The sequence below is a fragment of the Podarcis cretensis genome (assembly GCF_951804945.1).
Source record: "Podarcis cretensis genome assembly, chromosome: 8".
Lineage (NCBI taxonomy): Eukaryota > Metazoa > Chordata > Lepidosauria > Squamata > Lacertidae > Podarcis > Podarcis cretensis.
In genome coordinates, this window is record NC_137177.1 from 88,837,131 (window position 1) to 88,864,761 (window position 27,631).

The 27,631-nt window shown below is 46.9% G+C and overlaps 2 protein-coding genes across 10 annotated transcripts in view; one reads left to right on the forward strand and one right to left on the reverse strand.

The window, feature by feature from the left end:
- Window positions 1-26,313, reverse strand: part of AAK1 (AP2 associated kinase 1) — a 114,296-nt gene extending 87,983 nt beyond the window's left edge. For 5 of the 9 annotated variants that reach the window (XM_079987418.1, XM_079987415.1, XM_079987416.1 and 2 more), the window contains exons 1-2: window positions 16,138-16,376; window positions 15,289-15,717 (exon numbers count right to left, since the gene is read on the reverse strand). In XM_079987418.1, the coding sequence (XP_079843544.1) occupies window positions 15,289-15,451 (163 nt within the window). In that variant the 5' untranslated portion in view covers window positions 15,452-15,717; window positions 16,138-16,376. Of the gene's footprint in view, window positions 1-15,288; window positions 15,718-16,137; window positions 16,377-26,289 lie in introns of those variants that run through there. The other 4 variants (XM_079987420.1, XM_079987419.1, XM_079987414.1 and 1 more) reach the window with 3 other exon arrangements.
- Window positions 26,314-27,120: 807 nt separating this feature from the next.
- Window positions 27,121-27,631, forward strand: part of ANXA4 (annexin A4) — a 32,248-nt gene continuing 31,737 nt past the window's right edge. The window contains exon 1 of the mRNA XM_079987590.1: window positions 27,121-27,264. The gene's annotated coding sequence lies outside the window, so the exon portion shown is untranslated. The remainder of the gene's footprint in view (window positions 27,265-27,631) is intronic.

Genomic DNA, 27,631 nt, shown 5'->3' on the forward strand with positions numbered 1-27,631 from the left:
ACCAGCACAGCCAACCACAAATGAACAACCACACCCTAGGCCAACCCCAACCTCTCTCAGCACCAAAGGAACACAAGTGAACAGCAGAGAACCTGCTCAAGCAACGCTGACACCAAACCCTACATATAGTAAGTAAAATAGAAACATCGCCACCCGACCCCACCCATCTTCCCCCCCTCCACCTCTTTCCCCCTTTTCTTCCTAATGTCTCAACAAATGAAACTGATTTGTAAAAATGTTACATGGGGGGGGGGAATACGAGAGATATTGCAAACACTTTTGTAAATCAAGAAAATCTTTAATAAAAAAAGAGAGAGAAACTGCACTGTGGAATACAATAACAACAATAACAATAACAATAAAACAGGCGTCTTCACTGTGCATACAGTATAACAAAGTTTCTCCATTATAGCAATGATAAATAGCATTTAAATTACAAGGAGAAACACATGGAATGTGTCAGAGTGCGCAAAAGCTGACTCAGCCTAGAGAATCAGTCAAGAGAAAGCCTAGATTCACAGATGTGCCTGAAAAAGTTTGCTGCTCCTCATTATCTGAACCATTTCCTTTCTAGACATCCCTAAACCTCAATAATAATAATAATAATAATAATAATAATAATAATAATAATAAATAATAATAATAACAACAATAATAAATTTTATTTATATCCCGCCCTCCCCAGCCGAAGCCGGGCTCAGGGCGGCTAACAACACTAAAATAGTGCAACATTCTAAAAACATTATAAAAATTAATTTAGATCAAAATTGATGGCAACCATACTAAAGTTCTGTAAAGATTGCCAAAGGAGGGAGTCAGGCTGCGCCCTGACCAAAGGCCTGGTGGAACAACTCTGTCTTGCAAGCCCTGCGGAAAGATGTCAAGTCTGCAGGGTCCTTGTCTCTTGTGACAGAGCGTTCCACCAGGTTGGAGCCGCAGCCGAAAAACCCTGGCTCTAGTTGAGGCCAGCCTAACCTCTCTGTGGCCTGGGACCTTCAAGATGTTTTTATTTGAAGACCGTAAGTTCCTCTGTGGGGCATACCAGGAGAGGCGGTCCCGTAGGTACGAGGGCCCTAGGCCGTATAGGGCTTTGAAGGTTAAAACCAGCACCTTAAACCTGATCCTGTACTCCACCGGGAGCCAGTGCAGCTGGTATAGTACCGGATGAATGTGATCTCACAGCGCAGACCCCGTAAGGAGTCTCGCCGTGGCATTCTGCACCCGCTGGAGTTTCTGGGTCAGTCTCAAGGGCAGCCCCACGTAGAATGAGTTACAATAATCCAGTCTGGAGGTGACCGTCGCGTGGATCACAGTGGCTAGGTCAAGGCGAGAGAGGTAAGGAGCCAACTGCTTAGCTTGGCGGAGATGAAAAAATGCCGCCTTTGTTTTAGCTGCAATCTGCGCCTCCATGGAAAGGGTGGTGTCAAAGATTACACTCAAACTCTTAACGGACGGTGCTGGCACTAATTGCACCCCGCAAGAGATGGGAGTTGCCCCCTCAATCCCATATCGTCCCGTCCCAGCCAGAGGACCTCTGTCTACGCCACGTAACCATCCAGCCACAGCTTCCAAGTATCTGATCAGTGTGTCTGGGGCCGAGTCAGGATGGCCATCCATCAACAGATAGAGTTGGGTGTCATCAGCATACTGATGGCAGCCCAGCCCAAAACTCCGGACAAGCAAACATGAGAAGACCATGAGATCACATGCTCCCCTCTTCCTGGTGGGTGGGCTACTTTATCCTCTGTGGTTAAGACTAATAAGGATTTATCCATCTTTCAGTTTAGGATCCTCTCTGGGAAATGGCATTTTCAGAGAGGAATATAAAGTTAGAGAAAATTCTGCAGTTCTACATAGATGTTGAAAATTCTACATATAGGGGGGCCACTAGGGGGCGCATTGGAAGATGGCCGACAATACCATCTCTCCGACCCACACGGGGTAATTAAGAGGCTGTTATGGGAGTAGGCAGCCTCCCTTGTTGCCCCAAGGAAATGGGGAACACTGCCCTTGCCTGCTGTGCCCATAAATCACCCCCTAATTCGAAAGAAGGGGGTGAGGGCCCTAGGCAGAATGCCCCCGTGTGGACCTCGGCTCTCCTGGACGCTGTCTCTGATCGTGCACTAGTTGCAGCAATTTGGAATAATTAATTACAAAAGAAGCAAATGCACATATTTCAAGTGAAGAAGGGGAGTGAAGTCTGCTAATTTAAGTGACCTCTGCGAAAGAAGACGATGGGCTGGAGAAACAGGAATATTTTACGATGAAGATACACCAAAGGCGGGGTATGTTGACAACAGGGCTGAATGGGGGGGGAACCTTTTTTACTTTCCTTCTATGTGATTTACAAGAACCCCTCCTCATTAGAACCGTCGGTTGAACTGACCCAAGCAGGATGATTAAGGTCTGTGTGGAGATAAACTTTAACCAAAAGTATGCTTTATGGAGACCGAGAAGCAATAAGAGCTTTTGGGAATGGCGCAGCAATTAATTCGGAGTCACCATCTTGCCAAAGGATTTATAGCCAGGAGGAAGAATGGACTTGGTTTTCAGACTGCATTCCTAGTGAATCTCCTCAGAGGTTTTGAGAAAGGAGGCAGATTGGTGAAGATTAATGACGCTAAGACTATTTTGATGTATGGAAGTGATGTTATATGGAAAACGTCTGGATATGGCTACTGGATAAAAAAAAAATAACCACGCAGGATTACAAACTGTTCTAACCAGCTTGCGGAGACTGTCAGAGGTCACAAAGAGAAAGGAAAAATATATGAAAATAACAACAAGAGATGTGGAAAAATAATAAGAAAGGACTGGATAGTACTGTGAACATCATAAGGTTAGATTTGTGGACATTAAAACAGCAGTAAGAAGCAAGAAGTTGATTGGATCCCTTCGGAACTTGAAATATGGGTACCCCCAACAAAAATTTAAAATTCGGCTGTGTAATTTGGAATTTATGTAATTTGGTTTGATTTGATGTGATGTGATAGGTCGGTTAATAAAAATTATTCTAAAAAAAAGAAAAAAGAAAATTCTACATATAGCCCAGGTGCAAAAGTATGATGTATATCTATGTTAATTTGGGGGGCAGGGTGGGAACAGAGAGAGGCACTATTCTTCTAGAACAGGCAGCCAGAGGAAACCTGAGTTTATGACCAGTGATGGGGGTGGGTGCGTTCTGGAATATTTTGATTTAAGCATTCTCCACTGCAGGAAATCAATAGAGATATTATTTTCGCATGTGTCATTTCTATTTAGAAAGCAAAACTAGTAATCAAAACTTTTGAATGAGTCAGTCATGTTCATTTTCTACACTTTAGAATATGGTAAGTTTTTTCCTATATCTGGAAATAGTTGAGCTGAAGCATGTTTTAAGAATAAGGGGGAGGGGGGGAAATCAGTAGAGTGCACTTAAGTTTACTTTAAATGTTATATTAAAAATCAAAGGTTACTTTAAAATTATTTTTACTGGAATACTCAATAGTACATACTTCCCCTACGTTAGATATTAAGAAATGGGAACACTGAAAGCTGTTAACCTACAAATTTTAGAGATGTCTGAAAATCTGGGTACATACGTTATGTGCTTCCTAGGGAAAGTCACCCGGGGGGGGGGAACATTACAAAATTAGATCGGGTTGGTATTGTGGCTGCTCCAGTTGCCTAATTTCACTTGCAATTGATTCAGTCATTATGTAATTGATTTTATTAAAGGGTATATTTCTAAAACTGGAAAGATCTCCATGGAAAAAATATAGTAACAGTAAAAAAAATGGGGAGGGAATCATAACCATCACTACCTATGAAACCCAGAGTTTTTGTTTTTAAGGGCATTAAGAGCAATTGAGAAAGTCCTTACCGCTCCTAACTCAGTATAGCGGTACCTCGGTTTATGCACTTAATCCGTTCCAGTACAGTGGTACCTCTGGTTGCGAACGGGATCTGTTCCGGAGGCCCGTTCGCAACATGAAAGGAACGCAACCCACAGCAGCGCGTCTGCGCACGCAAGGGTTGCGATTCGCCGCTTCTGTGCATGTGCGTGACATCATTTTGCGCATCTGCACATGCAACGAAACCCAGAAGTAACCCCTTTCCGGTACTTCCAGGTCGCTGCAGGACGTAACCTGAAAGAACATAACAAGAAGCGGACGTAACATGAGGTATGAATGTAGTCCGATCTTAAACCGAAACCATTCTTAAACTGAGGTGTGCTTTCCCTAATGAGGCCTCCCGCCGCCAGTGCCCTTCCACCGTTCAGCTTCCGTTCTTAGACCAAGGTAAAGTTCGCAAACCGGGACACTTCTTCTGGTTTTGCAGAGTTCTTAAACCAAATAGTTCGTAAACAGGGCTGTTCTTAAACCGAGGTACCAATGTAGTTACTCAAGAGGACTGAGACTCAACTACCCTGGGTTATTTATTTATTAGGAATAAACCAGTCAACAGACTACTGGCCCACTAATCTTTTTCTAGCCTGTCTGTCTGAACATCCCCAATATGCTGGTCATGTGTGAACCAGAAACATAACTTGTGGAAAAACTCCTTCCTGGTTACCTGTAGCAAAGTAAGAATTCGTTAAAAGCAAGAAGAAAAATGGTTGCCGACAGGCCTGAAATATCTTGTCAGACACATAGGAGTCTGGTTGACTGCTTGTTCTCCCATTCCCAGAAAGAGTCCCTTGGCAGTGAACTTTATCTCTTTTGATTACCAACACACACACACACACACAGAGAGAGAGAGAGAGAGAGAGAGAGAGAGAGAGAGAGAATGATTGCATCTTATGTGCATTTAACTTGCATGATTTCAACCATGTGTGGTTGAAGGCAGGCTTGCTGAAATTGTGCAACTTAAATCCAAGCAAGTCGGAGAGCTTGCAAGTTCTTTTTGCACTGAGTCCGTTTGGGGTTATCAAGTGTGAAAAGAGTTGTTATGCTCTCTGATTTGCTTGTGGGGGCAAGACCCATTCAGTTTTCCAGCTCTGGGATGCTTTTGCAAGATCACAGGGGGAGATCCAGGTTCCCGTGTGATCTCGTATGAGCAACCCTAGCTTTCTGGAGCCGCCGCAATGAGTGGCGTTATCCAGTGCAAAAAGAGCTTTTACCTCTCTGCCCTGCTTGCTGGGAAAGGTCCGTCTGGCACATGAACTCTGGGAGTACTGTGGAGTCTCTCTGTACCCCCACCCACCCACTAGCCTACAACAGCTCCAAGGGTTTGGGTATATGCGATTTTCATGTATAACCCAGAACCCTTGGAACAGAACTTCTGCATAAGATGTGATCATGCATTCTTAGCTTCACCCTCTAAACTAGGGGTGGGGAGCCTCTGCTCTGTAGGTTGAATGTGACCCTCCCTAGATGTTGTTGGACTACAACTCCCATCACCCATAGATAGCAAGGCCAGAGCTCAGGGATTATGGGAGTTGTAGTCCAACAACATCTGGGGACCCACAGTATCTGAAGAAGTGTGCATGCACACGAAAGCTCATACCAAGAACTAACTTAGTTGGTCTTTAAGGTGCTACTGGAAGGAATTTTTTTATTTTGTTTTGACTATGGCAGACCAACACGGCTACCTATCTGTAACTGGGGACCCACAGGTTGAGAACCGCTGCTCTAGCAATTGCCAGGCTGTTGGTGCTCTTCCCAGACCACACCCCCTGGCAACTTTGGCTGTCAGTGGCTCCTCAAGGTCTCAGGTGGAAGTTCATTCACAGCCCTGTTACACAAGATCTTTAAGCTGAATTTTCCATGGAGCAAACCTGGAATCTACATGCAAAGCAGGTGCTCCACCTCTATTTATGGAGCCTAGTTCCTCATAGGGAGTGGGCCTAGAAGAGTTGCTTTAATATGCAACCCTTTCCAGCTGTAAATATCAGCAAGAAAGCCAAGATTTGTTCACTCATGAATATGCACTGCTTGATTTCTCTTCATGTGATGACGGACAGTTCAAATGGGCTTCAGTGCAACGTATATGAAGGGAAGTGAGCGGGTAGCGCTGTGGTCTAAACAAGTGTTCCCCAACCTTGGGCCTCCAGCTGTTTTTGGACTACAACTCCCATCATCCCTAGCTAGCAAGACCAGTGGTCAGGGATGATGGGAATTGTAGTTCAAAAACAGCTGGAGGCCCAAGGTTGGGAAACACTGGTCTAAACCACTGAGCCCCTTGGGCTTGCCAATCAGAAGGTCAGCGGTTTGAGTCCATGGGACGGGGTGAGCTACAGTTCCTCTGTCCCAGCTCCTGCCAACCTAGCAGTTTGAAAGCATACCAGCACAAGTAGATAGTTACCACTGTGGCGGGAAGGTAAATGGCATTTCTGTGAGCTCTGGCACTCATCACGGTGTCCCATTGCGCCAGAAGCAGTTTAGTCATGCTGGCCATATAACCTGGAAATCTGTCGGTGGATAAATGCTGGCTCCCTTGTCCTGAAGCGAGATGAGCACCGCATGGTCCGCACCCCACAGTCAAGTTTGACTGGATTAAACTGTCCAGGGGTCCTTTACCTTTACCTTATATGAAAGGACGTTGGGAGAAAGAAAGGCTCTTTCTGTGGTGTTTCATCTGCAATGGCTCATTCACACACACACTCACTCACTCACTCACACACACACACACAGCGGTTACCCAATACTGTAGTCATGATGAGGGACAGGTTCACACACACATTTGAATGTTGCATCCAGCAACTTGCACATGTGAAAGAGGTTACTTACAGATAAATCAATGCACAGAGGGCTCTGCAGTCACAACACTCACTGCTAGTCAGAAATCCTACAGAAATCAAGTGCCAGTGAGCCAGTTTTTATTACAGTCACATGACCTGTACAGGTTAAAATGCAGAGCTAAATTAACAAGGAATAAAAGACATCCAGTTTGTCCAGTTTAACTAATGCAGCCAGTCAGCTGAACTCTTAGGTGCACAGCAGTTTTTGAAAGTTAGTCATGCGCTCAGTAAGATATGGAATCTTGCCAGAAAAAAAACAATGCACAACCAATCTTATCCAGGAGCTTGGGATGCGGGTACCAGCAAGGATCTCATGCAATGTACTGCTAAACAAACTAAACGCCACAGCTTAACATGATGTGTAAACATGGCAAAGTCCCAAATCAGAAATGCAAGTCACACAATACATATAAAGTCTTAGGGACTCCACACCTTACATGGGCACAATCAATATTGAAATGGAATTCTCCAAAATCTCCCTGCCCTAGATTAACACCATTGATAGAACACTGAATTTTGCAACCACAAACACTCTACGAGGTTGTGTTATGTTAAGAAACCAAGCCACAGACATGCATGTGAGTTGTTGTTTAGTCGTTTAGTCGTGTCCGACTCTTTGTGACCCCATGGACCAGAGCACTCCAGGCACTTCTGTCTTCCACTGCCTCCCGCAGTTTGGTCAAACTCATGTTTGTAGCTTCAAGAACACTGTCCAACCATCTCGTCCTCTGTTGTCCCCTTCTTCTTGTGCCCTCAATCTTTCCCAACATCAGGGTCTTTTCCAGGGAGTCTTCTCTTCTCATGAGGTGGCCAAAGTACTAGAGCCTCAGCTTCACGATCTGTCCTTCCAGTGAGCACTCAGGGCTGATTTCCTTAAGAATAGATACGTTTGATCTTCTTGCAGTCCATGGGACTCTCAAGAGTCTCCTCCAGCACCATAATTCAAAAGCATCAATTCTTCGGCGATCAGCCTTCTCTATGGTCCAGCTCTCACTTCCATACATCACTACTGGGAAAACCATAGCTTTAACTATACGGACCTTTGTTGGCAAGGTGATGTCTCTGCTTTTTAAGATGCTGTCTAGGTTTGTCATTGCTTTCCTCCCAAGGAGCAGGCGTCTTTTAATTTCGTGACTGCTGTCACCATCTGCAGTGATCAGGGAGCCCAAGAAAGTAAAATCTCTCACTGCCTCCATTTCTTCCCCTTCTATTTGCCAGGAGGTGATGGGTCCAGTGGCCATGATCTTCGTTTTTTTGATGTTGAGCTTCAGACCATATTTTGCGCTCTCCTCTTTCACCCTCATTAAAAGGTTCTTTAATTCCTCCTCACTTTCTGCCATCAAGGTAGTATCATCTGCATATCTGAGGTTGTTGATATTTCTTCTGGCGATCTTAATTCCGGCTTGGGATTCATCCAGCCCAGCCTTTCGCATGATGAATTCTGCATATAAGCTAAATAAGCAGGGAGACAATATACAGCCTTGCCGTACTGCTTTCCCAATTTTGAACCAGTCAGTTGTTCCATATCCAGTTCTAACTGTAGTTTCTTGTCCCACATAGAGATTTCTCAGGAGACAGATGAGGTGATCAGGCACTCCCATTTCTTTAAGAACTTGCCATAGTTTGCTGTGGTCGACACAGTCAAAGGCTTTTGCATAGATGCATGTGAGAAAACTGATGGGACATGCATGTGGGAACCCACACAGGTAATCCAGCCTTAAGTTTCACAAGAAGCAGAAGGCATGGGAAGGGTAAATACAGTGTACAGTTCTGGATACCTCACCTCAAAAAATATTACAGCGCTGGAAAAGGTACAGCAAATGGCAACCAAAATGATCAAGGGGTTGGGCAACTCCCCTATGATGAAAGGTTACAGCACTTGGGGCTTTTTAGTTTAGAAATGATACAGATGTGTAATATTATTTGTGGTCAGGAGAAAGTGGATAGAGAAAGGTTTTTCTCCCTTTCTCATAATACTCAGGACCATCCAATGAAATTGAATGTTGGAAGATTCAGGACAGAGAAAAGAAAGTCCCTCTTTGTGCAGCACACAGTTAAACCATGGAACTCACTGCCACAGGAGACAGTGATGGCCACCAGCTTTGATGGCTGCAAAAGAAGATTAGACAAATTCATGGAGGAGAGAGCTATTGATGGGTACTAGCTACAAGGACTATCTTCTACTTCCACTGTCAGAGGAAGCATGTCTCCAAATACCGGTTCCTGGAAACCTCATGGGGAGAGCGCACTATTGCACTCAGGTTCTGTGAGAACAGGACAGTGGACTAGATGGACCTTTGGACTGACCCAGCAGTGAGACTCCCCTTATGTCAGACCTAGTTCTCACAAACTGAAGAGCAGATAACCCAGCACCTCAAGACTTCAGACAGCGTGCTGGTAAAGGTAAAGGGACCCCTGACCATTAGGTCCAGTCGTGACCGACTCTGGGGTTACGGCACTCATCTCGCTTTATTGGCCAAGGGAGCTGGCATACAGCTTCCGGGTCATGTGGCCAGCATGACTAAGCCACTTCTGGCAAAACAGAGCAGCGCACGGAAACGCCTTTTACCTTCCCACCGGAGCGGTACCTATTTATCTACTTGCACTTTGATGTGCTTTCGAACTGCTAGGTTGGCAGGAGCTGGGACCGAGCAACGGGAGCTCACCCCGTCGTGGGGATTCGAACTGCTGACCTTCTGATCGGCAAGTCCTAGGCTCTGTGGTTTAACCCACAGCGCCACCCGCGTCCCAGCATGCTGGTACTTGTGTGATAATGAAATGTTCCTCCATTAAATAAGAACATCAGAAGAGCCTGATGGATCAGGCCAAAGGCCCATCTAGTCAGTATTCTGTTCTCATAATGGCCAACCTGTGGGAACCCAGCAAGCAGGACGCAGGCACAACAGCACTCTCTCTTCCTGTGGCTTCCAGCAACTGGTATTTAGAAGCATTGCTGCCTCTACGGTGGAGGTAGAGCATAGCTTTCATAGCCTTTGATAGCCCTCGCCTCCTGCATAAATTTGTCCAATCCTCTTTTAAATTCATGTAGGTTGGTGGCCACCACTGACGCCTGTGGAAGCTAGTTCCATAATTTACCGTATTCTTTGCTCTATAAGACTCACTTTTTCCCTCCTAAGAAGTAAGGGGAAATGTGTGTGCGTCTCACGGAGTGAATGCAGGCTGCGCAGCTATCACAGAAGCCAGAACAGCAAGAGGGATTGCTGCTTTCACTGCGCAGTGATCCCTCTTGCTGTTCTGGCATCTGAGATTCGGAATTTTTTTTTTCTTGTTTTCCTCCTAGGTGCGTCCTGTGGTCTGGTGCCTCTTATAGAGCGAAAAATACGGTAACTACAGAGTGTATGAAGGACTTCCTTTTGTGTGTCCCGAATCTTCCAACATTCAGCTTCATTGGGTGTCCACAAATTCTTGTGTTTTGAGAGAGGAAGGAAAACTTTCATCTACGCTCTCCATGCCATGAATAATTTTATAAACTTTTATTATGTTGCCTCTTACTCGCCTTTTCCGTAGGCTAAAAAGTCATGAATGCTGCAACCTTTCTTCATAGAGTCGCTCCACCCCCTTGATCATTAAGGTTGCCCTTTTCTGAACCTTTTCCAACACTGCAATATCCTTTTTGAAGTGAGAACTGTACATGGCACAGTGGTACCTCTGGTTACGTACTTAATTCATTCCGGAGGTCCGTTCTTAACCTGAAACTGTTCTTAACGTGAAGCACCACTTTAGCTAATGGGGCCTCCTGCTGCTGCTGCGCCGCCGGAGCACGATTTCTGTTCTCATCCTGAAGCAAAGTTCTTAACCCGAGGTACTATTTCTGGGTTAGCGGAGTCTGTAACCTGAAGCGTATGTAACCTGAGGTACCACTGTATTCCAAATGCACTTGCAGCATAGATTTGTATAATGGCAATAAAATTATTACTGATAGGAAGCCTGCATGTCAGTAAAAAGGCTAACCTGAAACCTCCCTCCCCGTCACCTTGATTCCCAAGAAGCAGCACTCTGCATGGTGATGACACCAACACCTTCAGCCTGGAGGCAAAGAGACAAAAGCTCCAGCTCCCTAACCATTGGCTAGAATTAGGCCCAGGGCCTGCCTCTCTGCCACCCAACTCAAATTTCACTACTGTTTGAAGAGGAAAAACAAGGGAATAATGAACACGTAATGAGCCCTCAGCAGTAGTTTGTTCCCAAGCAGGCACTTTATCCTGTTTAGCCAACACAGTTCTGGTACACAACACACACACACACACACACACACACACACACAAAGCAAGGAGATCACAGTAAGAGAGCAAAACTCTCACAGGAGCATGTGTAACTGACCATTTTCTCTGCCTTTCCCATAAGGTAGATGGGGTGGGGAACCCTCAGGCCAAACAGGCAAACTAAGTACATGCTTAAGGCACCAGCAAAGCAAGGGCATGCACACAATGAGGTTTTTTTCAATGACATTTGGTATTTTAAGAAAAACATCAAAGTAGTCACAGTAGGAGAAATCAGAGCTTGTTAGACATCCTTACCCTCCACTCCACACTCTTCCTCCATTTTTATGTTCCTTTTTATGTTCCTTATGTTCATTTTATGTTCTTGGGTTATTACTTAATCCCCACCTAAACCAGGGGATGTCCTACAAAATAATGTGAGGCAATCAGATCCATGATTGACTGATTTTAAAGTTTAGTATTGTTTTTGCTTCAAATTACAGAAGGGAAGTACCATAATCATTTCAGTGCTTAGGGGCCTTTAAAGTTCTTATTCTGGCCCTGCCCCTCTTCAAGGCACATACCCCTTCCTGCTCTTACACCTTGCAGGCAAAGGGCGTTCTCTGTAGTGGCACTTTCCCTACGGAATGCCCTCCCATCAGATGTCAAATAGATAAACAACTATTTGACTTTCAGAAGACATCTGAAAGCAGTTCAGGGAAGTTTTTAATGGTTGACATTTTATTGTGTTTTTAATATTTTGTTGGGAGCCACCTAGAATGCCTGGGGCATATATCGGTGGCATATTACTTACATACATACATACATACATACATACATACATACATACCCTGTTCCATTGCTCTCCTACAGTGCTTTTGCTTGCCTGGAAGTGTGTCCCTGAACTGCAATAATATCTCTTGCTTGCCTGCATGGAGTTGGATTTTTGCATGGCTGGAATGTAATCTACCACACAACCCTAAGAGTTAGCTCTGTAGCTCCACCAACTTTTGCCTCTGGAGGTCCCACCCACCACTGGCATGTGTCCCCACCCAAAGGTTGCTCATGAGCCAATGCAGCCATTGGACCATAAAAGGCCCCTCACCTCTGTCCATGACAGCATCCTATTGGAGAATCAGGTTTCTTCAGAACACAAAAGCCATTCAACATTGGGAGACACTTACCCACAGATTTATCAGAAAACCTTAACCTTGAAGGCCTGCTAAAGTCAGATGCAGCCTCCCCTTATCTGCTGCCTTCCAGATGTGTTGGACTACAACTTTCATCCCAGCCAACATAGCTAATGCTGGCTATGGCTGATGGGAGTTCTAGTCCCAGCCTATCAGGAAGGCTGCTCTAGAGCAGTCCTTTGTGCAAGAGTCTTTCCCACGAGATAGTTTATAGAGGTCAGGTTTGGGGAGACTCTGGCCCTCCAGATACTGCTGAATCACAATTCCCATAATTCCTGATCATTGGACCCTGCTGGCTTTAGCGGATGGAGTCCACCAACATCTGGAGGACCACAAGTTCCCCAGCCTGGACACTGGAAGTCAGGTTAAGCTTTTAACAGGGTCAAGCTGGTTGTAATGCAGTAGATTAGAGGTCAAGTTGTAAAGTCCCGGTTTCAAATCTCATCTCCCACCCTATCCTCATGTGGTGGCCTCAGCCTTGCTGGTCTCAGCCTTCTATCTACAACTGAAGATGGACATAGATCTCTAACAAATAGAACTGGCCTGCCTTAAGAGGCTGCGCCAAGGATTACATAAAATGACAGGCATGGGATGGGCATATTTCAACATTTGCAATGCACCATACAATGCTAATTGCCATTGTCTGTAATAAAACATGTGAACTTAGAATTTTAATCACTTTTCCCCATTTTATAACATGCACTGATCCAAGAAGCCCATTACAGGTAAGAGGCCAAAATGCAGGACTATGTTTCCTCCTCCAGGCTCACACAGAACATTCAGAGCTGATCATGGAAGGGTTCATTTTTTAATCCTACTTTTCGTCCAAAGAGCTCAAGATGGTATACACAGATATCCTCTCCGCCTTTATTTATCACAGAAACCCTTTCAATGTAGGTTAGATCAAGGGTTCACCTGGAGAATCTCATGGTCAAATGGGAGCCCCTGGGCATTCCTGGCCCCAAATTCCACAATTGAGCCCACATGGACCATACTTTGTGTGTTGAGTTTCTCCATCAAAAGAGGTCACCAGAGGACACTGTAGATTATATACATATATTTGCCTAATGATTAGACACCATGCATTAAAAGCTACATTTAAACACATACTTTTTACAGTCACCCCTCCTACCTTCCACACAGCATCTACTTTATGGGTGGCCTCATAGAAGAGGGTGCACATTTTCTGAGAAATGCTTTTGGTGTCCAAACCTGGGGTGAGTGAATAAAAACTTTCAGGTGATTCTGCCCTCTCCACTGAAGCTTAGTTAATTCTACAGGCTCAGACCACAGTTTAAGACACATCCCCAAAAACCATGGCTACCAAGAGCCACCTGAAGCTGTCTTTGTGCTATTCATTTATGTTCTTCACCCCTAATCCCCATTATTCTGGAACCATTTCAGGAGCCCCTAAGCATGCCTTGAAAACACACGAACTACTATCTATCCATGCACATGCACCCAACCTTGCTCTTTCCAAATCAAAATGTACCAGAAATCTCAGTCACAACATTTATCTTCCTCTTAAAGCACCACCCTGAGAACAGGAGAGCTCCAGGGAGGAAGGCACAAACGACAACGCCATGGAGAGGAGGAGGAGGAGCAGTTCAACAAATTTTGGAGGAGAGAATCCTCCCAGTATAAGGTACAGATCATTTCCTGCTCCTGTCAACATCACATGGAGGATCTGCCGGCAAGTTATTTAATCATCTTCAAATGAGGTCCTCTGTTTCCTGCAGAACACTTACGTAGTAAGCATGAGGAAGGCAGAACGTATCTGTAGCTTAGTCCTGAGAGCACCTCACAGCCAGGGCCTTGTCAGAAGCCAGTAGAGGCAGGTACACAGTAGACAATTCAGTCAAAATAGTGCCTCGCCATTTTTTATTGGCTTTGTTATTTTTGGAGAGAGAGAGATGACGAGGGCTGGCTTTTTGCCCACTCCCTATCTCTACTCAGAAAAATGCCTGCGGCAATTCACCATAACCAGCAGCCTTTGACTTGCTCTAGGTGAGCATCAGCCTTGGATTCAACACACTCAAGCATCTTTTTCCAAAAAAAAACAAACGCTTCATGAAAAACACTGTTCTTTGTAAATGCAGCCACACTGTCCCTTCGGGAAAGCCAGCTCAATAAAATTTACCTTGGCACAGGGATACAGAAAAACAACAACCACCCTCTCAAATACCTCTATCCAGTTCTGCTAACAGGGGTCTGTCTTTCTTAGTAACTCAGGTCTTATGCAATGTATTATAAATTCTAAACTGTACATTTCCCCCTCTTTTTAAAGAGATGCTGTCCAATTACTGACTCCATGCAAGGCCTAAATAATACTACAATTGTGAAGGTCAAAGCTAAAGCTCCATATATAATTTGGGTTTTTTTCTACGCTGGGGAGTGGTGGGGGAAGACAAAGATTCCCTGAGGTATCTCAACGTTCTAGCTAGACTGCACCAAATCAAGCTGAAGTAAAAAGCCAAGGGCTTTCTGCACTGCAAACTTTATGGGTGAGCTTTATGGACCCCTGTAGGAATCTCCTTTAGTCCTTAAAATGTCACCCAGATTTCTGTGGTCCACAACCCCCAAGGTAAGCATGCATCTTACATGTGTGCTTTGCGCTTGCTACACAAAGGCACCATGAATAAATGACAAATTTATCCCTATGCATCCAGTTATCCCTTTACTTAATAGCACTCAAACGAGGGGGGAAGGGGAGAGCATAAAAGGAAACAATTCACCCCCTTAATATATGTACCAATGCAGCCTGCCATATTACATAATATTGTTGCCAATGACGGGGGGGGGGGGGGGGAGTTTTCCAACTTATATACTGTTAACCCTGTTAGCTGGCTCTGTTTATTTGCATTTGTAGAAACTGGAGTTCCAAACCATTTTTTTATTGTTAATTAAAACACAGGACAGTAGCCACCAGTGCTACCATTTATTAATTTGCCTTGACACAACATTCTAGTCCTTTTAATAAGCAAAGGTGGCACCCATGTAAAGCGGCACGTTTTCTTGAAAGAAGTCAGAATGGAAATTGTGTGTGTGAACATTCAAAGAAGGGTTAAGAATCTGCTTCCATTCATTTGTGGAGATGTTAAGAGAGGAGGAGGGGGTGGGGGAAGGAGAGGCAAAACTCCCACCAGCTCCATCTTACCTTCCGCCAGAACTTCATCCACAGTCACCTGACACCTCCCAATGTTGAACACCCGGCCTATGTATCCACTTCCAGGCCCAGTGCTACTGCCACTCCCTCCGAGGGTCCCAGAACCGGCCCCAGAGCCACCCTGCTCTCGCCGGGAGTCAAAAAACTTCTTCATGGCTCCAAGAGTGCGCAGCCTAAAAACACTTTTAGCTTAGCAAGTCCAGTATGACACACAAACACCCCAAATATATATATATAATTGTGTTTGTGTGTATATTCTATATATATGTGTGTGTGTGTCTATGTACACGGCTCTTGACGTCTTGAAGCAAGACAAAAATTAATCCCTTTGCGGCAAAATATCTTCTTTTTCCTTAGAGGTCATATGCTTTGTTCCCTCTCGCCCAGTCCAGGAAGGCAGAGCTTGGGTGTTATTCAGACCTGTTGGGAGGAAGAGACAGAATTAGAGGCTTTTGCCATTTGCTCCAACTGTCTAATAATATTAAAAACAGCATCACCACCCTCTCTGGAGAGAAATATCTCCCTCAGGCGGGGCGGGGAGGAGGAATCCCTTACTCACAACCCCCCCCCCCGAAAGAGCATCCCTTCTTTCTACTCTTGAGGTGCCCGCAAAGAAAATAGGGGGGTCCCTTTGCCCGGGAAAGGGGTACGCGTCGTTATGATGACGGCCCCTTCTCTCCCCCGCCAAGAGTGGTGGGGGGGGGGAGAGCCTACTTTGGGGACCCACCGCCCCAGCAAGGCAGGAGAGGGGGTGCCCAGCCTGGGGGGGGAGGAGAGAGAGAGAGAGAGAGAGAGAGAGAGAGAGAGAGAGAGAGAGCGCCGGCCTGGCCACACTGTTACCATGTCCGCTTCCGCTGCGGGCGCCGCTCCGGCCCTGCAGCATCGCTACAAAGTGGCAGCCGGAGGAGCGCCGCCGGCCGGGCAGAGCAGGAGGGGGAGCCGCTGCGGAGGAGGAGGAGGAGGAGGTGGAAGAGCGTCAAGGGAGGCTGGGGCTGGCCGGGGGGAGACCATGCCGAGCCTGCCTCCGCTCGCGGCCCCCGCCGACCAGGAAATGAACTGCCACAGGAAGTCCCAGTTCCAGAAAAGCTGGGGGGGGGGGAGAAAGGGAGGGAGTCGGCGGGCGAGAGGAAGGAGGGCGGAAGAGGGAGGAGGAATCCTCAAGGCGCCGCCCCTCCCTTTTAACCCCTTCCCAGCCAAGGGAAGCCAGGCAAGCACGCGGCCCTCCCCCTCTGTCCTCAAACAGAAGCGAAATAATTCCACCAACAAAACTAGAGGGAATTTATTTTATTTGTTGTTAAGGGGACTTCACATTTACTTCCTCCCTTCCTCCTCCTCCTCTCTCTCTCTCCCCCCCCCCCGTATAAATTGCAACAGACGTTCTGGCCGCGTTGCCTTCTGGGAAATGTAGTTTCTCCTCCCTGCCTGCGGGATCTCTGGCCAACTCGTCGATTCGCAGGACTACAAGTCCCAGATGACGCCTGGCGGAGGGTTCTTGGGTGGGAGCTTGTGAGTAATGGATTTACTGTATTAATTTATCGCTCTCTGTCACACTCACACAGAGGAGTGCATGAAGTACATGTTTTTTTAAAAAATTCCTTCCTTCCTGCTCCCTGCCTATAAATTCTAATTGATATTGATACAAAATACTTTTTACTTATGGCCACCAATCTAAGCAATGTATATGCATATGAAATCATATGCTGTAATAAGTGTAATAAATTTACTATATACACTTTAATAATAATAATAATAATAAATTTTTATTTATATCCCGCCGTCCCCAGCCGAAGCCAGGCTCAGGGCGGCTAACAACACTAAAATAGTGCAACATTATAAAAATTAATTAAAATCAAAATTGATGGCAACCATAAACTAAAGTTTTGTAAAGATTGCCAAAGGAGGGAGTCAGGCTGTGCCCTGACCAAAGGCCTGGTGGAACAGCTCTGGTGGAACTTTGACACAGCTTTGTTAATATATTCAGAACCGTTTATCTGTTTATTGTTGTTTTATTTTTTATTTTATATAATTGTTGCATTGTTACAAAACACACAGTTACAAAACACACGCGCACAGACAAAAACCTGTACATCTTTTGTCCAGCACCTGGAACATCAACAGTTTTTAGATAGTAATTCGTTCAGGCAGGGATCCGTTTACCCCAAACTCATGATTGATTGGGATTAGCAAATTGCCCAAAATTCATTGTCGATCAGGACTGTGAATGGATTTGATTAATTGTATTAGTAGTAAAATTAAAAATGGTTTACGGTATCAGATCCATGTCCGAGGAAGAACACTGTGGTGTTGATGAAGTTATATTCTAGGAGAAATAAAACCATTATATTAGATGCCCATCTGAGCAAGACTGTTGTATGCCTCTAAAATCTTTCCGGTTTGATCACCACCCACCTCAGTTCCTCACTATTTAATACAGTGGTACCTCTGGATGTGAATGAGATCCGTTCCGGAGCCCTGTTCGCATCCTGAAGCGAACGCAACCCACGCTTGCGGGTCGCGATTCGCCGCTTCCACACATGTGTGTGATGTCATTTTGAGCGTCTGCGCATGCACAAGCGGTGAAACCCGGAAGTAATGCGCTCTGTTACTTCCGGGTCGCCATGGAGCGTAACCTGAAAATGCTCAACCTGAACCACATTTAACCCGAGGTATGACTGTACAGCCACTGAATGCTGGAGGGCACCCTAGGGATACTTCCAATGCTGGGATCCTTAACTCTTAACATTTCTATAAATAGGGCTATGAGTGTGGATTAGCCAGAGACTGATGAGTCGATTTGTGGGATTTTAACAACATTGTTGTCTACATTTGAGAACATCTCCAGTATTGTAGACAATACTGAGGTAGGTGAACCAGTGGTCTGACTCTGTATATGGCAGCTTCCCATGTTCCTATCTGCTGGAGTTAAGTTGTACGTGCAACCTTATTCTGTAGTGGACTTTGGACTTTCAAATTTCAGGGCAACTCGTGCAATGCACTGCCACCCCCCCCCCCACCTCACCTCTCACCTTCCATTCTAAGTCAATGTTGCGGCGCCCTCTCAACTCAATGCGGGAGAACCGGTTGCGCTCCCCTAAATCCACCTTTGACCTCATTCCAAATAAACCAGATCGCAGACTAAGTGCCACGCCCCTTGAAACCTCACTGCTTGGAGAACTGGGGTGCCCATAACAATAGCATGGTGAACAGCTGTTCACATTATCTTATCCTTTAAAAGAAGATGTAAAGGAGCGCCACAGAGGAGCTGTGGGGTGCCAGCCCCCTTCTTTGACAGCAAAGGGATGCAACACCCACTCTCTAGCTGACCCAGCAAGCTGCCATTGCTGTGGCAGGAGGCAAGCAAGAGACATCCACACAAAAGCACTCTAGATATATAAGAAGGTGGAAGGAACGAGAGAGATGAAATGCTAGAATGCATTGCCAGGGGTTGGACTAGATAACCCTTTGGGTCCCTTCCAACTCTACAGTCTATTGCTCCTGACAGGCAAGGAGGAGAGCATTCACTAGTGTGCAATTGTCATTACTCTGGAATACAGTGGTACCTCTGGTTACGGATTTAATTCGTTTCGGGGTGCCATGCACACCCCGAAAAATCTGTAACTAGAGGCGGTGCTTCTGCACGCACACACAGTGCGATAGAGCACTTCTGCACACACACACGGCAAGATAGAGCGCTTTTGCGCATGCGTGAGCGGCGAATACACTTCCGGGTTTGCTGGGTGTGCCGCAGCCGTAACCCGAAGATTCCGTAAACTGGAGGTTGTGCAACATTATACCACTGTACCTGGAGGTTACACAACACTGTACCACTGTACCTTGTTTCCACCAGATGGATTACACTGGTGCCACTTCCAAATGCTACCCTGCTGGTGTAAGCGTGGCACAGGATTGTGCCTTAAATGGAGACATTGGACTTGTATCCAGCTAAGTCCAAACTCAGAGCAGACCCATTGAAATTAATGAATTTTAAATTAGGCGTGTCCATTAACTTCAATGGGTCTACTCTGAGTAGCACTAGCATTTACTACAACCCTTCATTTTCCTGTTTTTAAAAGAAAAACACCAGCCAATTGATATTCATTCCAGAAATACAGGCTACTATAGTATGGAGATTTTCTGCAGTGGAAAGATGGATTTTTCTGGTCAAACAAAACTTTTTCCACATTGAAACAAAAACATTGCACAAACGTTGTTTCCAATGCTTGCCTATAAAATAAAGTATGATACTTGAGAGAGAACCAACTGTTCCACATCAAGAACTTTGATTATATAGCTGATTAGCTAACACCTTATTAGTATGGGCTGTAGGTATACAAACAACTTGTTCCCAGTTTCATATTGAACAGAATGAGATGTGTTGAAGGACTCTAGAGGCATCATTTTGTATGGCAATTAAGAAGAAGAAAAACCCTCAAACAATTAAGACTCACCTGTAATTAACATTAAACACTGAGTGCTGTGTCCTTTGACTCATATCTAAACTGCAAACATTTATTTATTTACAGTACATATAGCCCTCTCTTCACTGAATGTTTTAAATTCCAGAGCAGAGAACAAAGTAATAAAAACAGAGAAAAATAATACACAAAAATTACAGAATCATATAAACAGGACTAATAGGCAATTAAACAATCCTATCATAAGGTAAACAAGAAAAATTACAACAACATACATTAATATTTCCAATTTAACAAATGTTGAAGAGCGGTTCCTCAGCTATTCAGCCACAGCAGCAGTCAGGGGTCAGCCACATCACAAGGGATTTTTCTTACCTGCCCTGTAACAAGACAGCAGCAGCAAGCAGCACAGGTTGTGCAAGAGGAAGCTTGGGGGGCAAGATATTTTGCATTTAACATGCAAGCTTCAGAGGGTCAAATCCCATGCTAGGAGAGGCAAAGCCCATCCAGCCATAGCTGAACCAATTGGAATGAGTGCTGTATTGACCAGCGGCCTGGCTCCTACAGGGCATCTCCAGGTAAGAGGTGGTCATGGACAACTGTTGCTTGTCAGAGGGAGGGGGGCTATTGGTCTGGCTCTCTATAAGGAAGCCTTTTCTGCCCCCAGATGTCTTTTGAAAAAGGATTGGGGAATGGTTCTTATGATGAATTATTAGTTGATTAAAAAACAAATTGAGGCAGGAGAGCCAGTGTGGTGTAATGGTTAGAGCATTGGACTATGAGCTGGAAGACCAGGGTTCAAATCCCCACTCAGCTACATGAAGCTCACTGAGTGACTTTGGACCAGTCACTGCCTACCTCACAGGATTGTTGTGAGGACAAAATTGGGATGGGAGAACCATGTACACCACATTGAGTTCCTTGGAAAAAAGGTGGTATTTAAATGTTATAAATAAAAAATAAATCAATGGGCAGGGTTTTTCTATATGCCCACATGTTCTGGCAAACTATATATATTGTCCAATAGGCCACTTGGTGTCTTATGTAGGACCAAAGAGGCCTGGCTTATCGCTTCTCCTGGTTGTCATCCCCCACCTGAGTGTCTCATACACTTTGGCATCAGCATCCATCCTACCTGAGCACCTGGAGAGGTCTGTCTCCCCACAGTTCAGGTAACCTGCATGAGCAACAGATGAGGGCCCATCATGTTTCCAAACCCATCAAGCTCCCCACCCACCTGTCAGACTCTCACCCTGAAGGCAGATGGCGACAGAGCAGTAAAGTCACTGCCTCCTAAGAAATATATAGCACACACAGGGCAAGAGTGAAGTCTTTATTGCAGGGCATGTGGGAACAATAATAATAATAATAATAATAATAAATTTTATTTATATCCCGCCCTCCCCAGCCAGAGCCGGGCCTCAGGGCAGCTAACAACAATCAAACAATCAGATAATCACACATTCTAAAAATATTTCATTATAAAAATCAATTAAAATCAAATTAATGGCAACTGATTAAGCAAGATTCTGTGCAGGTTGCCAGAGGAGGGAGTCAGGCTGCGCCCTGACCAAAGGCCTGGTGGAACAACTCTGTCTTGCAGGCCCTGCGGAAAGATGTCAGGTCCCGCAGGGCCCTAGTCTCTTGTGACAGAGCGTTCCACCAGATTGGAGCCGCAGCCGAGAAGGCCCTGGCTCTAGTTGAGGCCAGCCTAACCTCTCTGAGGCCTGGGACCTTGAGGATGTTATTATTTGCAGACCGTAGGTTTCTCTGTGGGGCATACCAGGAGAGGCGGTCCCGTAGGTACGAGGGTCCTAGGCCGTATAGGGCTTTAAAGGTTAAAACCAGCACCTTAAACCTGATCCTGTACTCCACCGGGAGCCAGTGCAGCTGGTATAGTACCGGATGAATGTGATCTCGCAGCGAAGACCCCATAAGGAGTCTCGCCGCGGCATTCTGCACCCGCTGGAGTTTCTGGGTCAGTCTCAAGGGCAGCCCCACGTAGAGCGAGTTACAATAATCCAGTCTGGAGGTGACCGTCGCATGGATCACAGTGGCTTGGTCAGGGCGAGAGAGATAAGGGGCCAACTGCTTAGCTTGGCGGAGATGAAAAAATGCCGCCTTTGTTATAGCTGTAATCTGCACCTCCATAGAGAGGGAGGTATCGAAGATTACACCCAAACTCTTAACGGACGGTGCTGGCACTAATTGCACCCCCGCAAGAGATGGGAGTTGCCCCCTTAATCCCATATCGTCCTGCCCCAGCCAGAGGACCTCTGTCTTCGAAGGATTTAACTTCAACCGGCTCCCACGTAACCATCCAGCCACAGCTTCCAGACATCTCGCCAGTGTGTCTGGGGCCGAGTCAGAATGGCCATCCATCAACAGATAGAGTTGGGTGTCATCAGCATACTGATGGCAACCCAGCCCAAAACTCTGGACAAGCTGGGCGAGGGGGCGCATAAAGATGTTAAAAAGCATCGGGGAGAGAATCGCACCCTGAGGCACTCCACACTCCAAGGAGTGGCGCGATGACAATTCCCCCCCAAGCGCCACCCTCTGTCCCCGACCAGAGAGAAACGAGCACAGCCATTGAAGGACTGTGCCCTGGATCCCCACGTCGGCAAGGCGGTGGTCCAGGAGTTCGTGATTGACCATGTCGAAGGCTGCTGACAGGTCTAAAAGAATCAGCAGCCCCGACCTGCCTCGATCCAGCTGCCTGCGGAGATCATCTGTTAGGGCGACCAGAGCCGTCTCGGTCCCATGAACAGCGTGGAAGCCGGACTGGAATGGATCCAGAGCCGATGTTTCATCCAGAAACCTACCAAGCTGTTCAGCAACCGCTCTCTCAATCACCTTACCCAGGAATGGAAGATTCGAGACGGGGCGGTAATTGGATAGATCTAAGGGATCTAATGATGTTTTCTTTAAGAGCGGACGCACCACTGCCTCCTTCAGTTCCCCTGGGAATATCCCAGTGCCAAGGGACAAATTGATGATATCTCCCAGGGGGGCCCGCACCTCGTCTGGACACGCTCTAATCAGCCATGATGGGCACGGGTCAAGAGGACAGGTGGTGGGCTTTCCAGCTCGGAGGAGTCTGTCCACATCGGCTGGAGATATCCGGTCAAAATGGTCCAATACTGGACCCGAGGACAGTCGAGGAGCCTCCAGTTCCTTTATTGTATCCAAATTGGCAGGGAGTTCATGGCGGAGCAAGAGGACCTTCTCCGCAAAAAAGCTCGCAAATGCCTCACAGCTGTGTGTCAGATTGTTATTTAAATTTGGCTGTCCTTCAAGGGACGTTAAAGACCGAATTATACTAAATAATTGCACCGTGCAAGAGCTAGCGGAGGCAATGGAGGCCAAGAAGTAGGACTTCTTAGCGGCCTTCACTGCCATCTCATAGGTTTTCATAAAAACCCTCTAAGATGTTCTTGAAGCTCCATCACGGGCACCCCGCCATACTCGCTCTAGCAGTCTGAGGTCCCGCTTCATTTTCCGGAGCTCCTCGGTAAACCAGGGAGCCCGGTTTCTGCGGGGTTGCAGAGGGCGCTTAGGTGCGATCTCATTGATGGCTGCCAGGAGCTGGGTATTCCAGCCCTCAACAAGCTCAGTCAATGAGTCGCCAGGGGGAGCAAGGTCCCGCAAGGCTTGACGGAATCTATCAGGGTCCATCAGCCTCTGCGGGCAAGCCCAAATCGGCTCGCCACCTAAGCAGGGTGGGGGTGGAAAGTCAATCCTGGCTTTCAGAGCGTAGTGATCAGACCATGGCACCTTCATCGAAGGAGACATGATCACATCTATACCGGCACCAAAGATCAAATCCAGCATGTGGCCTGCTTGATGTGTGGGGCCCGAAACAAACTGAGAGAGCCCTAGTGTCGCCATGGAAGACACCAGGTCCAGAGCCTGTGAGGAGGGAGCGGCATCAGCATGGAAGTTGAAGTCTCCCAATACCAATAGGTTAGGGAACTCCAAGGCCCAGCCGGCCACCGCCTCCAGCAGGCCTGACAGGGTGGCTGCTGGTGCGCTAGGTGGCCGGTACACCAGCCAGACAGCCAAGCTCACCTCGGAGCCCCACACTAGGCCAACACATTCAATGCCGGGGATCGATGGCGATGGTAGAGCCCTGAAAGAACAATCTTCCCGGATTAATAGCGCCACCCCTCCCCCCCGGCCCACAGTCCGCGACTGGTGGAGGACGGAGAAACCCGGGGGCGCCATCTCTCGTAAGGTAACAGTTACCCCTTCGCGCACCCAGGTCTCCGTCACACAAGCCAGGTCGACCCCCTGCGAGGTAAAGAAATCTCGCAGGGTGGCGGTTTTGTTGCCTATAGACCTGGCATTGCACAACACCAGTGAAGGAGGTGAGTAATCCTTGCTCACCCTACCCTCGTCTCTCGGGATGGGGCGCAGATTGGAAGGGGTACGAGCATATCCATATCTCGATCCCCTTCGCCTATGACATCTGCCCCCACCGCCATACCTCCCTCGCCCCTCCACGGTAGCAATCCCAAGCCTCATAATAACCTCCATTTACAAAATAGAAAAACAAAACAACTGAAAAACAATTATGCCCAAACAAAAACCAATCCCCACCCCACTCAATATCCCACCCCAAAACAAAACAAGATGGAACAAAACAAAAATACATCGATAAAAACCACCATCTTGTGCTCGGATTCTGTTTGTGGGTTCCCAAAGTGGGCTGTCCACTGTGAGAACAGGGTGCTGGACTAGATAGAACCTGTTCCCCACATCCCTTGCCTTGCTGGGTGGCAGTGCTCCAGCTCCCCCTGTTGGCAGAGTGGAGGTTTCTAACTGACTTATACACTGATGGTGGTGTGCTATGATTGGGTGGTGAACTATTAAACAGTATCAATTATTGAAATTGTCTTTCATGGATGCCAAGTGAAAGTAAATACTTGAGTACTCAGAGGATGCTTGACATGCAAATTGGAAATACAATTTTGGGGAAGCAAACTTCATATAAATTTGGGTGGAGAAAAATATCTAGCTCACCTCCTAGGTCATAAAACTCCATGAGCCTTAGGAAGCCTAAGGAATGAGGCTTCTGAGCCTATCCTAGCGGCAGCCTGCATTTTGTTTGGGAGGCCCCCATTTTGAAAATCAGGGCACCAGCAGCTTCATACAATACCCGCTTTTACTCCCTTATTGACCAAACTTTCCAGACAGTTCAGCGTTTTGTAACTGGAAATCTGCCAGACTTGGAGAAATCTCATAAATGCCAAGATTATCCTGAACTGCTGGTCGGCCCCACCTGTGGAGCAATAGTGACCTCTTGTGAGCAGCAGGATGAAAACCAGTGTCCTGCATTTCCTCCTTAAATCTGTATCCTTGCAATACAGTACTGCTCTCTCTCACACCCCCAATTCTTAACCTGCTTGGCTTCTTAAGGTGGAAGGAATGGTTGTGAGTCACACCCTGGTAAAGAAAAAATAGCAGAGCAACTCATATTCTGCTTCATTCCACCATCACCAGTCCATCGTTGTCTCTTACACTTTGCTTTGCTTATAAGATTAAATGTACAATTTATTGTAATTTGGAAGGTCAGATAAAAATTACAAAAGAGAATGCCTTTAAAAAAAAAAGCAGCTACTGACCTGAAGCCCTTTCTTCTGGGGTTTTTCCAATGTTCCACCCTTTTCACTGTACCCCTTCTGCCAAGCAACATTGGCTGCAGCAGTGGGATGGATAGTTCAGAGTGGATGGATTGGTCACATGGGGAGCAGGTTGATTGATTGATTGAATTTATATACTGCTCTATACTGAGGTTGGCTCAGGCAGGAGTCAGGCTTTAAATTCATATGGTGCTCCCATTACCATGGTTTTGCTGTGCCCAAGGCACAATCTGCCCTCTATATTGTTGAAAGCAGCATTGTACCACTTTAAATGATCATGGCTTAGAATTACAGAATTATAGAGCTGGAAGGGACCCTAAGGGTCATCTAGGTCAACCCCCTGGAATGCTTTCCCAAAAGCATCCTGGGAATTGTAGTTTGTTTAACTACAATTCCCTTCACAGAGCCCCCAATTTGCAGAGCGATTTAACAACCCACCCCCTCTTTCCCAAGAAACGGCAGCTACTAGAATTCTTCAATGTATGATGTGAAGGGGGCCAGAGACTCTAACCCTAGACAGCATCCCATCTCAAATTCAACAAAGATTGACCCACAAAAAAGTTCCTCGAGAAGAGGGACTGGTGGCTAAAACCCTCTGAGGGAATCGTAGCTCTGAGAGGACTTGGGGATCTCCTAACAGCTCCTATCGCCCTTGAGAAACTACAGTTCCCAGGAGACTTTGAGGGAAGCTGTGCCTGTTAAAAGTGGCACCATAGTGCTTTAAATGCATAGTGCGGATGGCACACTATATGGCGCCTTTATTTGCTTTATTTCCTTTATTTGGGGGTTGCCTGCTTTTGGGATGGGGGGGCAGTTATACTTTTGTTTTGCTTTGGTTTTCGTTATGTATTTCGTGTTTTCATCTTGTGCTTTTATGCTGCGGACATACCCTAATTTAATATAGCAATAAAACAGCTGCCAGCTTTCCTTACTCAAGCTCGATGTCCCGCCAGTGTGGTGCAGCCGTGGTTAGTGCAGGGAGGAGTGTAGCCTGATGAGGCTTTGCCCTCGGGTGGGAAAAATATTGCGCCTGGGAAAGGGAAGTGGGAGTCAACAGACACTCAAGGAATAGTTTCGGAGAAAAGGCTTTTATTTCTACCATCCATGAACTGGTAGAAGGAGCAAGTGTGATAAGTCACAAAAAGCATGCACGAAATTCACAGGCCTGTGCACAAGCATATATACCCCTTTCCAGTTCCCTCCTCCTTTCTCCTCCCTCAGGAGTCCTCTGAGCATGAACAGAAAGCTGTCTTGGGACTATTGGGACCCTTGGCAGGAAAGGGGTTTCAGAGTGTTCAGATATGTTTCCATCTCTTGTTCTGGCATGGTTCACGGACAGAAAGCAAGTTGCAATGTGGTTCTTTAGCAAGGCCAGAGAAACAATGGACTGTGTTCCCTACCTTTGTTGCAATCTTTTTAGTTACAGCAAGCGGGATGTTTCTGATGCTTAGCTAATGCCTTTTAGCTGCTGAGAAAAATGATTTTGAAAAGCTCTGAGGAGCTTTCCGCCTGCTTTGGTGGGAGGTGACTTCGGGCCTAGGTGAGGTCACCTGCCCTCACCTCCCTTCAGGCGGAGGAGGAGGAGGCGGCGGCCCCGGGTTCGAATCCCGCCTCAGCCACGGCGTCCTCCTCAGGCCGCTTCCCCCGTCTGAGGCTCCCGCCACATCCGACCGGGCGTCGGGGAAGAGGCTCGGTGCCGTCTCGGGAGGGTGGAAAGAGGCTTCCCTGAGGAGAACTCGCCTCACGGAGGGCGCCGGCTTCCCCGCCGAGCTGAAACCCGAGCCGCTCGCCTCAGCCGCCTCCCGGGCGGCGTCCGCCCCTTCCAAGGGCGGGTTTTCCGCGCCTATGAAAAGGCCAGGCGGCGCTCGGCTTCGGCAGCGGCGCGGACTCGGCGGGCAGGCGGGCAGGTGAGGCGAGGCGGGCGGGTCTGTGCCACTTCTGGGGCTGCGGAGGCCTGGAGGGCGCGGCAGGTTTCGAAGAGAGCGGGCCCTCGCCAGCCTGGCGGTGCCTGGGCGCCGGCCTCCTTCCCCTCAGCTGCTGGGCCGGCGGGGAGCGGGAGCTGCCACCCTGGGGACCCGAGCGAGGGGGCCTCTGAGCGCGGGCAGAGGGCCGCTTGCCTTCCGCTTAGGGCGCGGCGGGGCGGGCGGGGAGAGGCCCAAAGTCCAGGCACCGTCTTGGACTTTCCCGCTGCGATGCAGAAATGGGCTGCTGCCTGCTAGGCCTCGCAAGTTAGTTAGTTGTTAATAATAATAATAATAATAAATAATATAGTGA